This window comes from Cyprinus carpio, chromosome A9 (assembly GCF_018340385.1).
Source record: "Cyprinus carpio isolate SPL01 chromosome A9, ASM1834038v1, whole genome shotgun sequence".
NCBI lineage: Eukaryota > Metazoa > Chordata > Actinopteri > Cypriniformes > Cyprinidae > Cyprinus > Cyprinus carpio.
The window spans coordinates 18,737,361-18,756,695 of record NC_056580.1 but is presented as its reverse complement, the minus strand read 5'-3'; the positions used below and the strand labels follow the sequence as shown (position 1 = coordinate 18,756,695).

The window sequence follows — 19,335 nt, the reverse complement described above, 5'->3', positions numbered from 1 at the left end:
ATTAATACGTGCTTAATTATTGCTAATAAATGGCTAATATTCTAGTTATATGCATGCTAATAAGCAACTAGTTAAGAGACCCTAAAATAAAGTGTTACCTTTTCCCCAAGAAACAGGCAAAAATGAACCTGTTGTCCTCCATGATTTCTATTACTTCCAACAACAAAGTATCTGAACGTGACAAACTTGTAAAATTTTAGTTTGCGCACGAAGGCTGGATTATAATGCTAGGTTTCATGAATGAATTCTAATGGCACAAATTTTTACCAGTGTGTGTTCCTCAAATTTGCCTTAAACACTGACTCTCGATGAGGAAGGCATATGTCTTGCAAAATCTGACACATATAAGAGAATAGATATTAATCAAGATGCTAATGCCTTTCACTAGTAGCACTTCAGCATTTTTGTGCAAATCCACCAGGCCTTACGGTGTTTAATTCACAACAGCAAAACCCAGACTTGCATTCAAACACACCATGTCTTTTTGATGCAACAAATTTAAGCGATGCATCGAGGCCTGAAAGAGTGACAATGGCTCAGTCTTTTCAAATGCCAGAGCAGCACCACACACATAGAGATCAGTGTACGTTTATGAAGTAATCTCTCTTTCTCTCTTTCGCTATCACTCGAACCCCTCCCTCCCTCCCTCCCTCCCTCTGTGTTATGACATAGTAATCTGTGTCTCTAACAGCTTGACTGAATAGGCATATGAATGGTTGTTTTCTGCTTACATGAACCTATTGGTGGTGGATCAACCATATGCCCATGGACATGCACACTCAATGACAAAGGCGGATACCAACAGGTCCTCTCTGACACAAAGCGCCGAGGGGCTGAGGGAGGCGGGCGAGACGAGGGGTGCATCTTAACCTGAGACGTCCCTCACACAAGTAAATATTCTCACACACACCCCACTGCATGCCACCCACACAGCAATATGGAGATGCGACATTGATACAAACTAAGCCTGGGGAGTTTGTGAAGATGATGTTTTGTTGTGTTGTTTTTGAAAGGTCTTGGTTAGTGTGGGTGATGTTATTGTGTATGTAAAACGTATAGAGAAAGAGGGAGGGACAGTAAGAAAGACAAGCACTTTTTTTGGAGGGGGCCAATCTGTTGCAGCTCTGGATGAAGTCTTGTGATGGAAAGACAGTGTGTAAAGCGACATATGTGACACAGAGGGACAATAGGATTATGGTCCTCTTCTCGTTATCCGTGCCTTTGGACAGTGGGATTAACATCTGGGGAGTGAAGATCTCGGGCCGCTAAGCTTCAGTGCGGCCCAGTTCCTCATCTCTTGTGTGGGGTGGGAAAGCAGGGGTGAAGGGGGTCCCCTGGAGAGTGGGCCGCTACCAGGACTTACATATTCATCAGAGATCAGAGCTATGTTCTCTTTCTTTTACTTTTCTCTCTTCTTTTTCCTCTCTTTCTTGCATACACATGCTTGAACATGCTGAGATGTCTTTTTACTGTTTCTAAAAATTCAGCACCCACAAATCCAAAGATGTTCAAAGTTCACTTATGAAAACGCTTCTGATTTTTCCAGATTTATTGTTATTATATGTAATATTTTTGTTAAATGTTTAAAGGTTTACAATTCACTTTTTTTTCATGTTTATTCATTATATTATATTATATTATATTATATTATATTATATTATATTATATTATATTATATTATATAATATTATATTATATTATATTATATTATATTATATTATATTATATATATATTATATTATATTATATTATATTATATTATATATGAATGGCAGCAGGTTGGTGTGAGAGCATCTGCATGCACAGTGAGGCCAAGACTTTTGGACAATGGCCTGGTTTTAAGAAGGGCAGCAAAGACCCTATTTCTCTCCAAGAAAAACGTCAAGGACAGACTGAAATTCTCCAGGACGTACAAGGATTGGACAGCAGAAGACTGGTACAGTTATTTTCTCTGATGAAACTCCCTTCTGACTGTTTGGGACATCTGGAAAATCGATTGTTCGGTAGTAGAAAATGTGAATGCTACCATGAGTCCTGTGTTGTGCCAGCAGCGAAGCATCATGAGACCATCCATGTGTGGGGTTGCTTTTCAGCCAAGGGAGTGGGCTCTCTCATTATTCTGCCCAAAACACTGCCATGAATAAAGAATGGTATCAAAAGGTCCTGCAAGAGCAACTTCTTCCAACCATCCATGAGCAATTTAGTGGTGATTCCTGCATTTTCCTGCATGATGGAGCACCATGTCACGAAGCAAGAGTGATAAAGAAGTGGCTTGAAGATCATTACGTTGAAATTTTGGATCCGTGGACAGGCAACTCCCCACATTTCAATCTCATAGAGAACCTGTGGTTACTCCTCAAAAGGCAAGTGGACAAGCAGAAGCCCACAAATTGTGATCAACTAATAAGACAAGAATGGATCACTATCAGTCAGGATTTGGCCCAGAATCTAATATCCAGCATGCCAGAGCGAATTGCAGAAGTTATGAAGAACAAGGCTCAACACTGTAAATATTGACTTATATATATATATAATATTTATTTTTATTATTATTATTTTTAATGCCAATAAAAGCCTTTAAAACTTTTTTTTACTGTTTACTGTTTTTCAGTATACCATAGAAATGTGGAAAAATAATCTACAAATACTGAAGCAGCAAACGTTACAAAACATAAAATTTAAACTGCCAAAACTTTAGGCCACAACTGTATATTCATAACAAGGTAAGTCTAATGTTTGACTTAAATGGAAATAAATTAAAAAAAATGTTTTAGTATTTGGATTTTCCATCTTTTGCTTTATTAATAACATCACTCAAGCTGCATAAACTCGAAATCCTGATGATCATATTCTTCCAGCATGAATGATCCAAAGAGCATCTTGTTCTTCAATAGACAACAGGAACACTATGAACTTTTGTACAAAGTTAACATGGTCATATCACAAATGTATTTATTTGCATAAAAACCTAAAAATAAAACAAAATTTTACATAAAAATTTTGGAAAATATTTCTTATGCAATTTACAATTTATTAAATTTTGAAACTAAAATGAGATTTTGGTTTTTAAGCCTCGTTGTGTCTTCACAAATAAATGCATCACTCTGGCATGGAGAAAAATCATTATTTTGTATTTGAAAATATTACAGGAGGAGTGCAATGGAGTAACTACTGTAGCAGGGGGCAAATGAAGTTCAGCTGAGGTGAAGGGGTGAGACAACTTCAAAGAAGCAACAACAGGGAGAGAGATCGAGAGACGTTGTCTAATGAAGGAATGCACAGAGAGAGGGAAATTGACAAAGGATGTACAGAGTGAGCAGGAGAGGGAGCGAGATGGCGATGGGGTGGCTGACTGCTGTTGAACTCATAGTCATCTTAATTGATGAGGTTATCCTGGGGATATCCCAAAATTAGAGTGTCCCCGGGAGGTCATCACCAGGTCATCAAAGAGGCAAAGTGCATCGGAGAGAGATGATGTAGCATATAACTTTGTGTGTGTGTGTGTTTCTGTTCTCGTTGTTTTTGTTTGTTTATGGGCTTTTTGCCTTGAATTGTAAGGATAGTGTAGACCAGGCAGGAAGGTGGAGAGAGAGGAAATGGGATCAGGACAAGATCCAAGCCGGATTTGAACCTGTGTCTCCTTGAGCGCAACCGATATTTATATCTTCCTAATTTATATGTGCATTACCAACTGTTCCACAGCTCCAACTTCTATGCATTTCGATCAGCAAATAAAATAACTTGCTGCTTCAAAATGACTTAATTCACTTAAATGAGATTATTTTTAATTGTATATTTATTTTTTAATAAAAAAAAAGTACAAAGTTTTGTTTGGACAAGGATTTACAGCTTGGCTACATACTAATATATATAAGTTATTTTTAAGAAAAATTACCAATTAATGCACCCGCCCCAGACATTTCATAAAGTTGATTGGTGACAAACAAGAAACAAGGCAACAGTTCAGTGCGTGATGTAGCCTAGGCCTATAATAGCCATATATCCCTAAAATTCAAGAGATGGGCGTGTGTGATTTTAGGCTATATCATATGCATATCACACTAGCAGAAAGAGCTGTAGGCTATCACAGGAGTGCTGTTTTTGTCCCAAATAGCACGAGTGCAAATGTGATCTTATACAACAGTTCAGTAAATAAGAAGTTAATATTGTGCTATATTTTAAACACAATATTGTCTGTTTTTGCCATACACTGATATGGTTTTTGCTCAATTTTGCCAACGAAAATATATAAAGCCAGAGCAGAACTGTAGTGGGTCTCCGAGCCATGATTTGTTTTTGCATGAATCCGTGTTTTGAACCAGTGATTCAGAGGCCCATTCATCAAGAGAGCGATTTACTTCATTCCTGAATGAATCAGCTGTTTCTTATTTAGAGTATCATTTCATTAAAAAAAATTCTTATTAATAAAAAATCTGAAAATAAAAATCATTTTTAATCAAAATTAAAGAGATTAGTTAAAATTAATTAAAAAAGTCTTTCTAAAGCTACTTTTTGTTAAGTCTGTTTGATGATTTTCTCATTTAACACAATAATGCTTTTAAATTATATTTTGGGGATAATTTCTGAGCCAAATTTACTGTTTCTTTAATTTGCGATTAATTAATCGGCATTGTGTAATTAATTACATTAAATATTTTTATTGAATGACAGCTTATATATATAAATACATATACATTTTTTACAAATTGGTAATCTTTAGGAAACTAATAAAATACTTAATATACAGCGAGTAAATTAAAGATGCATCTTTTTCTTACACATACATAAAGGTTTGTTTTGAAATTGGGTCCGTGTCTTTGAAATGCTGTCAATCAAATGTTCTCTGCTGGAATTGCTATAGTGTAGGTGTCAAAGTAACCTTTGCTACACAGACACACAAACACACACACACACACACACACACACACACACACACATATATATATATATATATAATGAAACACAAATAGACTCGCTTAGCGACAACACACTCAGTAATTGCTGCCTATTAAGGTCTTCGCTTCTCTCTCACACCTCATTACAGGCCTAAACACACACTGCCCCCTCATTACAGATTGCTTGCTAAACACACACACACACACATATACAATCCCCTCATTCCCACCTGTCAGTTAAACACTCAACCTGGCAAGTGTGACCACTGAGAGTTGGGTGTTAACTCACTGATGACAGTGTGTGGGCCAGAGGTGTGGGCTCTGTAACCCCATTCCAATACATAGTAGAAAACCTGTTATTGCGTGCTAACCTTATGTGTCCATGTGCATTGTGGGAAGTCTCTAACAAGAGGCATTTGTCAGGATGGTGTGGATCTCTTGTTGGATTATGGTTGATTTTGAGTACCCTATGAAGAATATGGACTCTCATGTAGAAAAAACAATTTGTGCTTGTATCTATATGTACCACATGCTGTTAAACATGGTTCAGTGTGTTTCCATGTGAGAAAGCAACAGGTTCAGATCTGTTGTATGGGAAAAAGCTGGTGATGTGTTTGCGTAAAAAAAAAATTATATATAGAATAATGCAGTGATTTGGTTTAATCCGTTTCCCCCAAACCCAAAGTAATATTTGTCATCATTAACTATCATCTCTCCATCTTGTGCTCCTGTTATTCTCTGCAATAGAGTAAAGTGCAACTTTTAGCAATGGGGGGTTTGTTTGTTGTAAATTGGTGCAATTCGCTAGAGCTTGATCCTTTTCTAACTCTCTCTTTCTCAAGGTGAAAGCTAATTGAATGTGCCAAGAAGAGCAGATGGGTTGGTGAGAGGAGAATAAAGGAACAAAAAGTTGCTGCAAAACAGGAGTATAATTATGTTTGTAACAGGGTATGTATCAGATCCAAAGCATATGTGTGTCATATTATCAGATAACTTTATACAGAGGAACTGTACTTTTACTGTATTATACAGGCACAATACTCATGGAGTAACCTTGGATAAAGTGATGATAATTCATGGCTTGTTCTTTTGAAAGACTTCAATCAGCAACTTTTCCAGTTGCAGACCTGAAGTTAAAACACACCATCATTAATGGTGTCATTTTTGTTTATGATGTGTGTCATTTTTAATGTCATTTTGAAGGGGACTGGAAGAAGTACATTTTGAAACTTGGAAGGAAGTTCAGAAGAAATTATGGAAACTTGAAAAGAAGAATGGACTAAACGAAGTTTAGTCCAATGTGATTAGTGAAGTCTAGCTTAAAGTTATGTAATTGTCTTTTTTTATTAATATGAAATGCTAGACAGAGAACGCCTTTATTTTGGCATAATATTTTGAAATAATTTGACACAAAGACTTTCCCATTGACTTTTTAAAACATTTGGATAAAAACTATGTAGTTTCCAAGACTCTGTTGCCAGCTGGCTGTATCAAGAGGCAAAAGCTAGTACTTTCTGACAGACAAACAAAACACAAAAAGTGTTGTTCATACTGTACCTATGAATGTATGTCCTAATGTGTTGTTTACCTGTGTCCCTGCTTGCGATAGTTTGCAGATCCTCTTCAAAGTACTTCAGATGACAAGGGACCCCTCTTAAAAACACAAGCCTGAACTCTTCAGTTTAAGAGCCCTGCTGTTTGCCTCTCTCTGTGTGTGTTTCTAACTCAGGAAACTGACAGTTGCCCATAAATTATTAGCCTTTATTTTAAAAGCACAGCTCATTTACATCAATTTGTAGGAGGCGGGGGAAAGTAGTGAGGGGTTTGTTACTTTAGGTATGTATATGTGAGTGTGTAAGGGGGGTCATCTTAGGTGGTCAGCGTCGCCATTCTTTCGCCCTAGTATCCTGTCATATTCCTTGAACCCCAGCATGCTAACCATTACCACACACACACGCACACACACCAGAGCTCAGATGCCTCCCCGCTAATTAGCAACAAGCCAGAGCCGCCCACTTCTGTAGGGCAGTAAATATTCCCACACACTCTCACACTGATACAGACGTCCCAAACTCGGATACAAGACCCTCGTTCCCTCTCCATTCTTTGCCCTCTTTTCTGATTTTTATCACCTCCCCTTGTTTTGTTCCCACTTCTGCAGCCATCAATCATCCCATTGACCTATCTTGTAGGGGAAACTCACAGACACACCCCCTCGCCTCTTCCAGGCCTCAATCTCATCCCACGATCTCTTTCTTTCTATATACATATGCATCGGAGCCCCAATGTCCATCTCTGACTTGTACTTTCATGCTCCATCCTGCTCTGCTGCGTGGTTAGTGGTCAGGCTGGGTTGTGGCCATGGGCCGGACAGGGTCATGGGGAGGTGTTGGGGGGTGGGGGTAGATTTAGGGAACACTCCGGGTGGTACGGTAGCCCCTACAACGAGCACAATGCCTCCTGTGTCCCCATGTGACACACACCCTTGTTTTACAACAGGGTAGGAGACACCTTCAATGCCCCAATGATGTGAACCACCCTGAGCCTATTCACGGTGACAAACAGCCACTGCTGGCCTCTGCTGCAAACGCATGCACAGACAGACCGCGACTATCACATGCATAAACACAGTTTTTGCTTCATGGTGTCTTTTGCTAAACCATCCTGGCAAAAAAACAACAAAAAATCACTACTGTTAAATGCACAATGGGACACACATTGAGATTACCTAGATGACATTAATATGCACACTCCAATCCGAGACAAATGAAATAAAAGGCTTTCCTCTACCTTTATTGCTTTCTCCCTCTCTTTTCTCTCTGAAAGAACCTTCTTGGCTGGCTCTCAGTGAAGTTGAATTGGTATGGCTTTAATTGAATCAACTAGCTCTTTTCTTGTGCCGCACTTATGAGGCCAGAGCAGCCAAATGGCTTGATGACAACGTAATGGCAGAAGAATTGAATGAGCGACGCTGCCAGAGGGGAGAGAAAACCCAATGGTATTCTTTCGCATCTGCAGCGATACACATACTCACACACAGACACATTACAACACTATCACTACTGATCACTGAATTTAACCAAAAACACAGGAAAAATGATATTTCAGTGAAATTCAGATTTTTTTTGAACTTGTAGATTCTACTGTTGTCATGGCAAACATTATATACAATATTCTGGTTGAATATTCAGTATTTAAATGAGCATAGTATAAGCAGTTACAATTTATTTAAAATTTATTTTTAATTTTTTTTACCTCAAGGAGCTATTCTTATTTTTTTTATATATGACTTAGGTGATACTTTAAGAAAATATTGTATGTCAAAAGGGGTTTGGCTGACAAAATCCTATTTGTTAGACCTCATTCTCATACACAAATTCTCTTTTGTCTGATCATCCATATGTCATATTTGACCAGCCATTTTGAACCAAAGAGACTTATCACAGTCTGTAATAACAGCAGTTCTTTCTTTCCTCACCTTCCAGCAGAACATTTACAGGAAGTGCCACCCATTGTTTGAAGATATTCAGGTTTTTGGTGAACAATCAGTGTGAGGCTGACATAGAAGGTCTCGACCTGATTGCTGTTAAAGTTAAGGATGCAGAGGAGAGATTGAGAAATGCATTCCTTCTAAAGAATCTGGACAGAGACAATAGAACAGAGCATAGGCACTTGGGGAACAGAAGGGTGACACAGAGGGCAGCTCTCACCCACAACAACTCTCCTCCTTTGAAAACAAAAACCCCAACCTGTTACTGCTTCAGCCTGTCTGTGGGAGGGGATGCTCGTAATAAACGTCCCAGCCCCCTCGTTAGGCATCACGAGGGTAAGTGCATGTGTATGTGTTTGAGTGAAGGATCAGGGAGCAATAGTACAGGAATGCTCTCATACAAGTGACTTTTGGGACTGGGAGTGAAAGCTCTGTGTCACTGTTTTTTATATGCATGTCTTTTTTCTGGTCCCTTCCCATGTTTATCTTAGTTTCCCCTAAGAAGTCCTCAGACTTGTCAGTTTAGGCAAATAGATTCTATTCACTGTCAAAATAAGCAGCTGTTGTTTCTAGAAGTTAACTGTACAAAAATATGATGACAGTGTTTCAGGTTTAAAGGGATGGCACATCAATGCATGTATATTTTACGGCTTGTAACTATATAACTAATTAAGTGATGTATGTTTATATACTGATCTACACAATTTGTAACGTGATAATCACTATAATAATACAGGTGGTAAAATAGAGAGTCACATGATGAATCAAAGTTCATCATAGGTGGCTTGTCCATTAAACATGGCCAATATTCATATATAGACAGTGCAAAGGTTCATAGACAAATTACAAACCACCAGAATAAGACGCAACACTAAAATAATGCAATAAACAAAAACTGAATAACAGAGTGTGTAAAACAATGTATTCAAATGCACATAACAAAAATAAGAATAAAATTACTTTAAAAACTATAATCTTTTGTGACGTATCACACAGAGTTTTCTGGGAATGTTCTTTTGCCATAATTACATGCACTGTAAAAAAAAGTCTGTAGTTTTTACAAAATAATTTTGGCAGCTGTGGTTGCCAGAATACTTTTGTAAAAAATACACTGTAAAAAAAAGTCTGTAGTTTTTTACAAAATAATTTTGGCAGCTGTGGTTGCCAGAATACTTTTGTAAAAAATACAGAAAAACTGTAAACACAATTACGGCCAAAAACTGTAAATTTTACAGTATAAAACTGTTATTTACAAACAAGAAAATTTTAATGTAAACCAATTCAACAACGCACACTGCTATTAAAATCTGTTTTGTACCTTTAACATACTGACAACCACCATAATAACGCAGGTGGTAAAAGAGAAAGCCACATGAAGAATCGAAGTTCATCACAAGTAGCTTCGCCACAAGCAGAAGTTTATATTAATATATAGAAGGTGCACAAAGTCATTCATGCAAACACAAAACACCATCATGGTGACACACGATACTTAAACAATTCAATAAACTTTCATTAAACAGCAGAAGATGTAACATAAAGCCCAAATGTACAACTGATAACAAAAAACTATTAAAAAACATGATTATTTAAACAAAATACTTTCAAATGTGGAGCGTCACACAGGGAATTCTGGGAATATCAGTTTACAGTTTTTGACTGTAAATTATACATTGATTTGTTATTTTTTTATTTCTAAAAACTGTAAAATTAACAGCATTTTACTGTAAAATTACATGAAATGTCTGGTTAGATCTTTTACAGTTTTTCCCTGTATATAGTACAGGAACTTACTGTTAACCTATTAACACTTTTTTTTTGTAGCGTTTTTACAAAATTGTACAGTTAAAATGACACTTATTTTTTACAGTGTAGGATGAATGCAATTCCATAACCAGCTAGGCTGTGTTCCAAAGCTTAGGCAGCTGACTTCGGAGGCATGAAGGCAGCTCCGGTCTACTTAATTCATAATACAAAACTATTTTTTAATCCTTCATATTAACAATATTTTTGCTGTTATTGAACATTATCTGTAAATTATAGAATTAATAAAATGTAACATGTTTCCCTTTTTTGCTGCATTAGACTCCTTTTTATATTACAGTTTTTCTCTGTTTAAATTGCACTTATATTTAAATGTGCAAATAAATATGGTTGTTTTAACATATCCTTAATGTAAAATTGATGGTTCACTGTTTTACAACAGTATTTTTTGAAATGGCAAAATATGAGTGTTAATGTAACAAAATGTCATTGTTTTTTGGTTTACAAAATTTTGATGTCATGAATTCACACAATTTTTCAGTTAATTTCACTGACATTTTTTACAGTGTGGTAATGCATTTTACTTGCAAAAAACATACATTTTACAGTAAATTGACAATTAAATCATTTACAATTTCACGTTATGGTAAGGTAACCCACAGTTAATCAGTTAAGAAGCTTTTAATGTTACATTTTCAGTGTTTTTCTTTTTTTTCTCTTTTCTTTTTCTTTTCTTTTTTTTACAGTAAATTAGACATTTACCTGAGGTTTCAGTATCAGTGGCCCTATAAAACTCTTAAACCTTTGTAATACTCACTTAGTATTAATATAGGATAATATGGGATAGTATATATATATTTAAGAATGTTTTAACTGTTTTTGTAAATGTAATGAAAGTCATTTGGGTCCTAAACAACATTAGACCCTCCTGCTTTTTACTAAATCTACATCCGTCTCATAAACAATCTTGTTTTAAAAAGAATATTCTTTTGTTTTCTGCAGAAGAAATTCTTACTGGTTTAGAATATTATTAGAATGAGTAAAGTATGAGAAAATGTTCATATTTTTCGGTGAAGTGTGCCTTTCGGTGCAGATTTCATAAGATACAAAAACTTTTTCTTAAATCATATCGACTGATACTGATGTCATCTCATTTTCAGGGTTTATCTTAGCATCTTAGCATTCTTCACCTAAGAACACGTATGCAATCACACACCCCTCCTTTTTATCTTTCGCTCTTGCAGGATCAGGGCAGCAGATTGTGGTAACATTTGTAACATTTGGCTGCAGCAAATCCCACAGCTTTTTCCTGAAAAGAAGCAGCCACCTTAAAAAGGGTGTGTGTGTGGGGGGGGGCTCTCCTCCAGTGAAGCCCCTGGTCTTTTTCCTGCTCTCAGCCTGCGCTCAGCAGTCTGCATGCCCCTCACCATCGCTTGCAAATCCCCCTTTATCCACTGGCAGCCAGATGGGGTGGCAGGAATAATAGGCAGAGCCTGATGAGCACCATTCAATTTGTCCAGCCGTGTAAAGGAGCTTGTAAGCCGTTCCATTTGAGCAGGGTGTAATAGTAGCCAGGGGAGCAGAGGCTATGTTAAGACTTAATTACCTACTAATGGCTGTTGTAGGGACAAAAGACTTGTGTAGACCCCAACAACTTACACTCCTGTAATAGAGGAGAAGGAAGGGAGAGGAAGGGGTGGGAGGACTGTTTATTGAGATGTTGTGGCCAGAAATTTGTGATGTCCATATGTTAAAAATGTCATCAACACAACTTTAATTCACTATGTATGAGATGTGTGAATGGAAAGAAGAAAAAGACTTTGCTTCATGTACTTTGATTTTCTTCAGAAAGCCATTTGGGTTGGGAGAAAAGGTTTTCTTTTTCATTTTCTTTTTCTTGTCTTTTTTTCATTCTTTTTTTCTTATTCTCTTTCTTTTTCAGTTGGAGGGAAGATTAGCAGGATTAAGACTGGCTCACATATGCTGCTCTTCACTATTGGCATTCAACACAACACAAGCCCAACTGCCACCCAGACGGGGAGAGAAAGAGAAAGACAGGGTGAGAGTGAAAGTTTTCCTCTGATATTAAAGCATTGCTACACTAAATCAAGGCTGTTTGGAATAATTGTGGAAGAAAAAAAGGCTGTTTAGTGGGAAAGGGACAGAGAAAATAAATGTTGGATGGTGAGAGGGATATGGATGAGAATGCAGAAGCGTTTATTATGGAAAATAGCTAAAAAGGTGCAGGACATATACCGTGCGGTCCAAAAGTTTTTTCAAAAGTTTTTTTCCCCCCTTCTTCTTCATTTTGAACTAAAACAAATGTTTTGGGATTTTGATAATTGTTAAAAAATTGTTATGATGAGAAAAGTATATGCTTAATATTGAGTACTTTCCAATCAATTTTAAGCAAATTTGTGACACTGATCATGTAAACTTTCCTGGATAACCTGATTGTAATGTACCTTTATAATGCTATACTTTGTGTTGTTTTACCTTGGCATGAAAACTAAATGCTGCTTTGTGGGTTTCTTACACTATGACTAAGGGAGTAACAGCAAATTTGGCAAAAAGCATGTGCTAAATGCATGGATGTAAATGTAACTCTTTTGGTCATACAAACAAGCAAGTGGGAATGTAAAAAATATTTGTTGTGGTTTCCATTTACCACTATAGAAGTTTGTGCAATGACAAATTCTGCTTCTGAGAACCCCGGAAATTTGAAGAGGTCCATTTTAAAATGATTGAAAAACAGAATCATTTTCACTAGTGTTTTTAGACTTTTGTCCCCAAATATAATTTATTTTGGAAATAACCCCCCAGTTGGATTAATCAGACAGGATGAAAAACAATGGTCTGACTGAAAACCACCTCTGTTTTACAGAACAGCAGAAAATGTTGAAGATGTAGAATGTGCCATGACTTGACAGTTAGATGTAATGTATGAACGGACATGCTTCCAAGTACTGTAAAATACTGTGCTTATGTTGAGTTTGGGGTTAACCATGTAAAAAATGCTGAAACTGAACTCCAGGTGGATTTATTAACTTAAGTATGACTGCAGTTACAGCTCTGGCTAATTTAGCTCTTAGGGTTAACAGTTTTCACACATATACACACATCTGCCCACCTCATTATTGGAATGCATATGCAAACACATCATTATCTCATAAAGGTAATGAGAAAAGAAGAGTCTGGCGTTGCCAACAGGCAGAAATTAGCACTCAGTCTCCCTTCACACTCACCCACCAGGCTAACATTCATTCACCCTGAGGTGGCAAAAGCTCTCTTATCTCCCTCCCTCTTTCTCTGATGCAGGCCCTCGTTAAACAAATAGCTTTTAATTAAATGACTGAGTGACATAAAATGTATCCAGTTCTGTATTTTTGTCATTTCAGCTGATTAAATTTTCTGCACCTGAACTGTGAAGTTTGAATAAGCTGTAAAATGCTGTGGAACCTGGCATTGCTTTCTCACTTTTTTTCTCTCTCTCTCAGTTTTTAAGCAAATATGTGAAAACTCGGAATAAAAGTATTACTTTGCATCATTGTATTTAAATAATTACAATTGCAGCAGTGACAACGGGTCCACATCAACTGGTCCACAAAAACTTACAATTAAGTACATTGCTCATTAGGCTTTCACGCAGCACTTATGTAATCACTAAAGTGGCCAGTGTTCATGCCGTAAGTCTTGTTTAAGCAGGTCTGTAAAAAATGAATGTACATATTTGTCCTTGGCTAAATGTGATATAAATCAAGAGGTAATGACGTCAGCCATGCATGCGCTTAATTAGCCTTAATTGGCAACATTCTCGGCGGACTACAGTTACCAGAGTTGGGATGAAATGAGGGCAGACCAACCCCTGTCTTTCTCTTTCTGTAATTGCTCCCAAGACAGTTGTCAGTCAGTGTGTGTTGTGTGGGTGCGTGTGAATTTGTGTGCATTCTTCCCCGGGTGACATTTGAGATAATTATATGCGCGAGGAATAAACGACATCTCTGACAATAGGGTTCTCTCTGTCCCCCCGTTTCTAATCCAGACAGTCGCGGCATATATTACCATTTTGGTACACTTAACAAGTGAGATTACCGGAATTCATAATGAAGGAACTGAACTACAACTTCTCTCCGACACCGCCGGTTTAAACCAACTCATTTGCATAAGCGTATTTAACGAGAGTAAACAAGCAAACAGACAGACGGGACTGTCCGCACGGGGAAAACAACCAAACAACAAGAGCTCATAGATGCTTCAATGAAAATATGTTAAAGACCTTGATCTGGTGATGTATCTCCTAAACTCACTCACGTGTCTGTTAAATCTACACCTGTGGAGTCAGAAGAACAGACACATTTCCAGACACTTCTTGTCTATCTATCTATCTATCTATCTATCTATCTATCTATCTATCTATCTATCTATCTATCTATCTATCTATCTATCTATCTATCTATCTGTCTGACTGTCTGCCTGTCTGTCTTAAAATATACATAGGCTACACATATGTATAGCCTGTGTGTATGTAGGCTATGTCCAATTAATTTCCAAAGTAAAAGCGAAATGTAAATTGCTCGTATATGGGCGCTGTGTGTAACCCGCCTGTTTATGCCCTCCTCTTCTACCCCAAACAATAACTTCTGTTTGCCCATATTGGCCTAATTGATATGTTTCAGATCATAACCGTTAAAACCATTTTACACGCCTCGTTTATTAACGATTAAAATGGGCTTAACGGCTGAAATTAGTCAGCTGTCCTGCGCCCGCAAGGGGTCACCGGGTTAAAACAATATGAGCGCATTCAAACCGCTAAACAGTGTCTGCAACTGACCGCGCTCAATCCGGCGGGACACATGCACAGTATCGCCAAGAAAATCTTGCGTCGGCATTTTGCATCCATTCTCCCCTCACACTACTCCTATAGGAAAACTGTCGTTGACCATCAAGTTCCTGAGCTGCATTTTGCAAAGCTAATTTATTCATATGAATCAAGTGAGAAATGTAGGCTAAAACTAAGTAATTTTACATAGGCTATAATGTTATTATCAATTTAATAATAATAATGAATCATTTCAAAAACTATTATGTAAAATTTAAATTATATAGGGGGCCTATATACTGTATGTATATGTATGTATAGCCTATCTTGATTTACAAAAAAATATAATTCGATAAAAAAAAACACTGATTTGTTGTGTTCAGTTAATTTTTTCGGTGGCAAACGCAAATGCAGTCTACTGGTTAGAGTTTGGAAAGTTAATTACGAACAACGTTCTCAAGGTTTTTTTTTTTTTTTTTGTCCATGCATGTATCACTTAACTTAAGGACAGTCTGCACAGTTTGGTCAACCGACTCACTGTAATCCAAACCCAACGATGTTCTATGAGGAGGATGCACCATATGCGAAGTGTGTCTAATGCATTTAATGAAGCCCCGTTTTTTTTTTTTTTTTTTTTGCAATGACATCAGGTTTTAGGTCCCCCACCCACTGGAGCTCATTGGTTCTTGATGGGCTGTCGGAAAAGCGTTGACATTGTCCCGGTGTCTTGGCCCGGTTGGTGGGGAGGAGGGACCTACTATAAAATACCCCTCGTCACTCCCGGGCGTGCCAAACACAAACAGTGCACGAGTGAACTGGAATAACGAGTAAATTCTGCAAAGTCACACACCAGCACGCGCTTGCACCTGCTACCGGTAAGTTTGAATATATAGAAAATATTGATTAATTTGTAAAAATGTATAAAAGCAATGTGCATTGGTAAAGGCAAGCATTATTAAAAATATTAGCCTAAATAATGTTCTCTTTGTAATTATTCAGTGGAGTAATTTATTTTACTGTTTTGGTATATTAGATAATCGCTAACTTCTGGTCATAATTCTATTTTTATAGTTTGCTGAACTGCCAAATTGTGTAACAAACTTTACAGCTTTACTTGTAAACTTATTGAGTTGGCAAGTTGCAAAGAATCTCTAGGACATAATAGGACTTTAAATCTGCTGTACTACATTTAATCAAACCGTATTACTTAGTTTTTAATTTTTCGTTTTTATTTCGTATTACATTTATTTTAAGTTTTAGTTTTTAACCATTCACTTCTTTTAAAGGAATATTGACATCTGCGAGAATCTGAGAGCGCACTGAACATCATGGACTCCGACACGAGCCGAGTGTCCAGTAGACCTTCTTCTCCTGAAGGCGATGATCTCTTCCTGTCCTCTGTCAAGAAGTCCGTGGGTTTCTCCGGTGCCGTCTCCTCCACGCAGAGCGATTCTCCTCCGGAGTTAAGAGGTACAGACCTGCGGGGCCTCTCCAGCGCCGACGAGGACGCAGTGTCTCTGAAGATGCTCTCCAAAAAGGACCGTAAACTTCTATCCGAGACTGAGCTGCAGAGCATGCGCCTCAAGATCAACAGCCGCGAGAGAAAACGCATGCACGACCTCAACATCGCCATGGACGGGCTCCGGGAAGTCATGCCCTATGCCCATGGGCCATCCGTGCGCAAGCTCTCCAAAATAGCCACCCTACTGCTGGCACGCAACTACATCCTCATGCTGAGCAACTCGCTGGAGGAGATGAAACGGCTCGTAAGCGAGATCTACGGAGGAGGGAGCGGGGCTCATCACACCACCTTCCACCCGTCCAGTTGTGGCACCCTTACGCACGCGGCGGGCGCTCCATTACCGGGTCATCCCGCTGCTGTCTCGCATTCGTCTCACCCGGTGCACCATCCTCTGCTTCCACCAGTAGTGTCCACTGCCGTATCTCTCTCCGGACCGGGTCTCTCAGCCGTCAGGCCGCATCACGGACTCATCAAGGCACCAACAGCCAGTGCTGGCACACTTGGCGCTGGTTTCCAGCACTGGGGTGCGGGGATCCCATGTCCGTGCAGCATGTGCCAGGTTCCTCCGCCTCACGTGTCCGGTATGAGCACCGTCAGCATGCCACGACTGACAAGTGACTCAAAATGAAGTACTGAACTTTGATAGAAGAACTTTGATACGGAACCATAGACTGTATATAAAAGCTGTATTACCGTGTTGATCAGTTTATTGCTGAACAATTTGTTTTCGGAAAGCACTAATAGTTCTGAAGCGAAGAAAATGGATCAAAGCCACTAACATAGAGTTTTCTAACACTTTAGAGTTATTAGGGGTTACTATCCATGTGCATTTATGTGTATAAAGTTTGTGAAAATGGCATACCTTACTCTTTTTAGCCTTCAAACACGGGACTGCTATTTACAAAAGAAGTTTAATGCGAAACAGATTCATAGCTTAATTAAGAATAAATTCAAACTTACAGTTCATGCTGCAGTTAAAGATTGCTAAATAGTTTAATGGGCCATTATTATTAGACGAAATTATACATTAAAAAGTCCTATAGCTTTGAAAAAACATAATGGGACTGTACTGTGTAAATATGTCAATAGCGTTTGTACAGTTTGAGAGATTTATATTACCTTCTCCAGTTTATGTTTGGGGTCAGAATTCATTTGCCAAGCGCTGTCTGTAATAAGAATTATGCACCTGTTCATTCCTACACCCCCCCCCCACCCCCGTCTGTCTTTATCTCTCCCTCTCTCTCCCTTCATTTTTCCGGCTTTCCATTTTTGTTATTTTTTACCTCTTCTTTCTGCATAAGCTTACCCTTCATGGCCGATGCGAAGAATGATCAACTTTTATTTTTTTATAATAAAGTGTAAAAGGATATTTATTTACTTATTTTGATGGTATTTTCAAATGAATGTACGGTGAATGTTTGAATCCTAGCTGTAAAATAAATGTTTTAAAAAGATGCATTTATTTGCTCGTTTGTGCTTGATTAATTAACCTAATTTATTATTCTTTTTCAGTATGCAAACTCACACATAAGTTATAAATAGGCCTAGTTCTTCTAACATGAAAGGGTCAGAAAGGAAAAACAAAGACAAAAACAAAATCAATAAAATGAGGTGACCGATTCATGAAAAAGGAAATCATGTGGTCAAAAACTGATGTCATTCTAACAGAATTGAGTATCTGAAAAAAAGTGAAAGTGACTATCTATCTATCTATCTATCTATCTATCTATCTATCTATCTATCTATCTATCTATCTATCTATCTATCTATCTATCTATCTATCTATCTATCTATCTATCTATCTATCTATCTATCATCTAATCTCGAAATTTAATAATTACTCGAAAAATATTAAAAGAAAATTAAATTAAAGCGCTGTTGGATTGAAAAAAAATGGTAGCCTATTCTTGAAACAAATCAGTTATTCGCTCGTGAGGTTAACAAACAGAGAGTGCTCAGACCGACACCATTTAGTTATTGTAAACTGGAACAAAGACGGTCTTAAAAGAGTGCGAATGTTCTTGCTCCGAGCTTATAGGTAGACCCTAAACCACAGTATGTTTTATATTATATTTTATTTTGTATTTTAGGTAGCAATATTTTCATCAGTAACAACTAACGCTTGATACATTCCGTAGATCTAATTTTTAGTTACGAATTATTATTATTATTATTATTTCAAACGCATTAAATTATCTAAAAAAATATATATTCATAATTTATCCCAACTGTATGATTTACACATGATCCTGTAGGCTATTATTAGATAGTGTTTATACAGGCAAATTAAACTAAGCTGCAACTGAGTAACGAGTTTCTTTTTAACTATTAAAAACACACACAGAGAGAGAAATCAATGTATTGAACATTCTAATCAACGCAATTAAACGAATTTTTGCTCAACTCCTGAGCTGTTAGCCTCCATTGCACGGGTTTGCGTTAAAATTACAAAATTGTTTATCATAACCCGGTAATTCTGAACTGTAGGATAACCATTGATTAATTTCCGACACGGATTGAGAGAAAATATAAATTCCAGCCTATGGTCAGAAAGAGAACAAGTTAGTGTGATATAATGAATGTGTTACAATGACTTTTCTCGTAATTTGGCACGTCTAGATGTCATCAAGCTCTGGAACTCGCCTTCATTTCTTCACTTCACGTCTGTGTCACCTGTGAACACTTTTATCTGTCAGCTAATGATTCTGCTGCTTTGGGCAGGTTTCCAAATGAGACCTTGTCTAATTTTCTAATAAACTTTTATGAAGCTTATCCACTTCATTTTGGAAAAAAAATAAGATAACCTTCATGTTTTAAGCCTCAAGGCGGGGATAGTTTATTTAGA

General features: G+C 37.5%; 1 protein-coding gene across 2 annotated transcripts; it reads left to right on the top strand.

Annotated features, from left to right (window-relative positions):
* The first annotated feature begins 783 nt into the window (after nt 1–783).
* On the top strand, nt 784–17,946 carry LOC109073998 (oligodendrocyte transcription factor 2-like). Of its 2 annotated transcripts, XM_042763911.1 has the most exons (7): nt 784–890; nt 5,738–5,843; nt 7,722–7,893; nt 8,381–8,721; nt 12,092–12,208; nt 15,619–15,843; nt 16,255–17,946. In XM_042763911.1, the coding sequence occupies exon 7, from the start codon at nt 16,297–16,299 to the stop codon at nt 17,116–17,118; it is 822 nt and encodes a 273-aa protein (XP_042619845.1). In that variant the 5' UTR covers nt 784–890; nt 5,738–5,843; nt 7,722–7,893; nt 8,381–8,721; nt 12,092–12,208; nt 15,619–15,843; nt 16,255–16,296; the 3' UTR covers nt 17,119–17,946. The 2 variants fall into 2 exon arrangements, with proteins under 2 accessions (XP_042619845.1, XP_042619844.1); XM_042763910.1 differs by lacking the exons at nt 7,722–7,893; nt 8,381–8,721.
* Nucleotides 17,947–19,335: the final 1,389 nt, after the last annotated feature.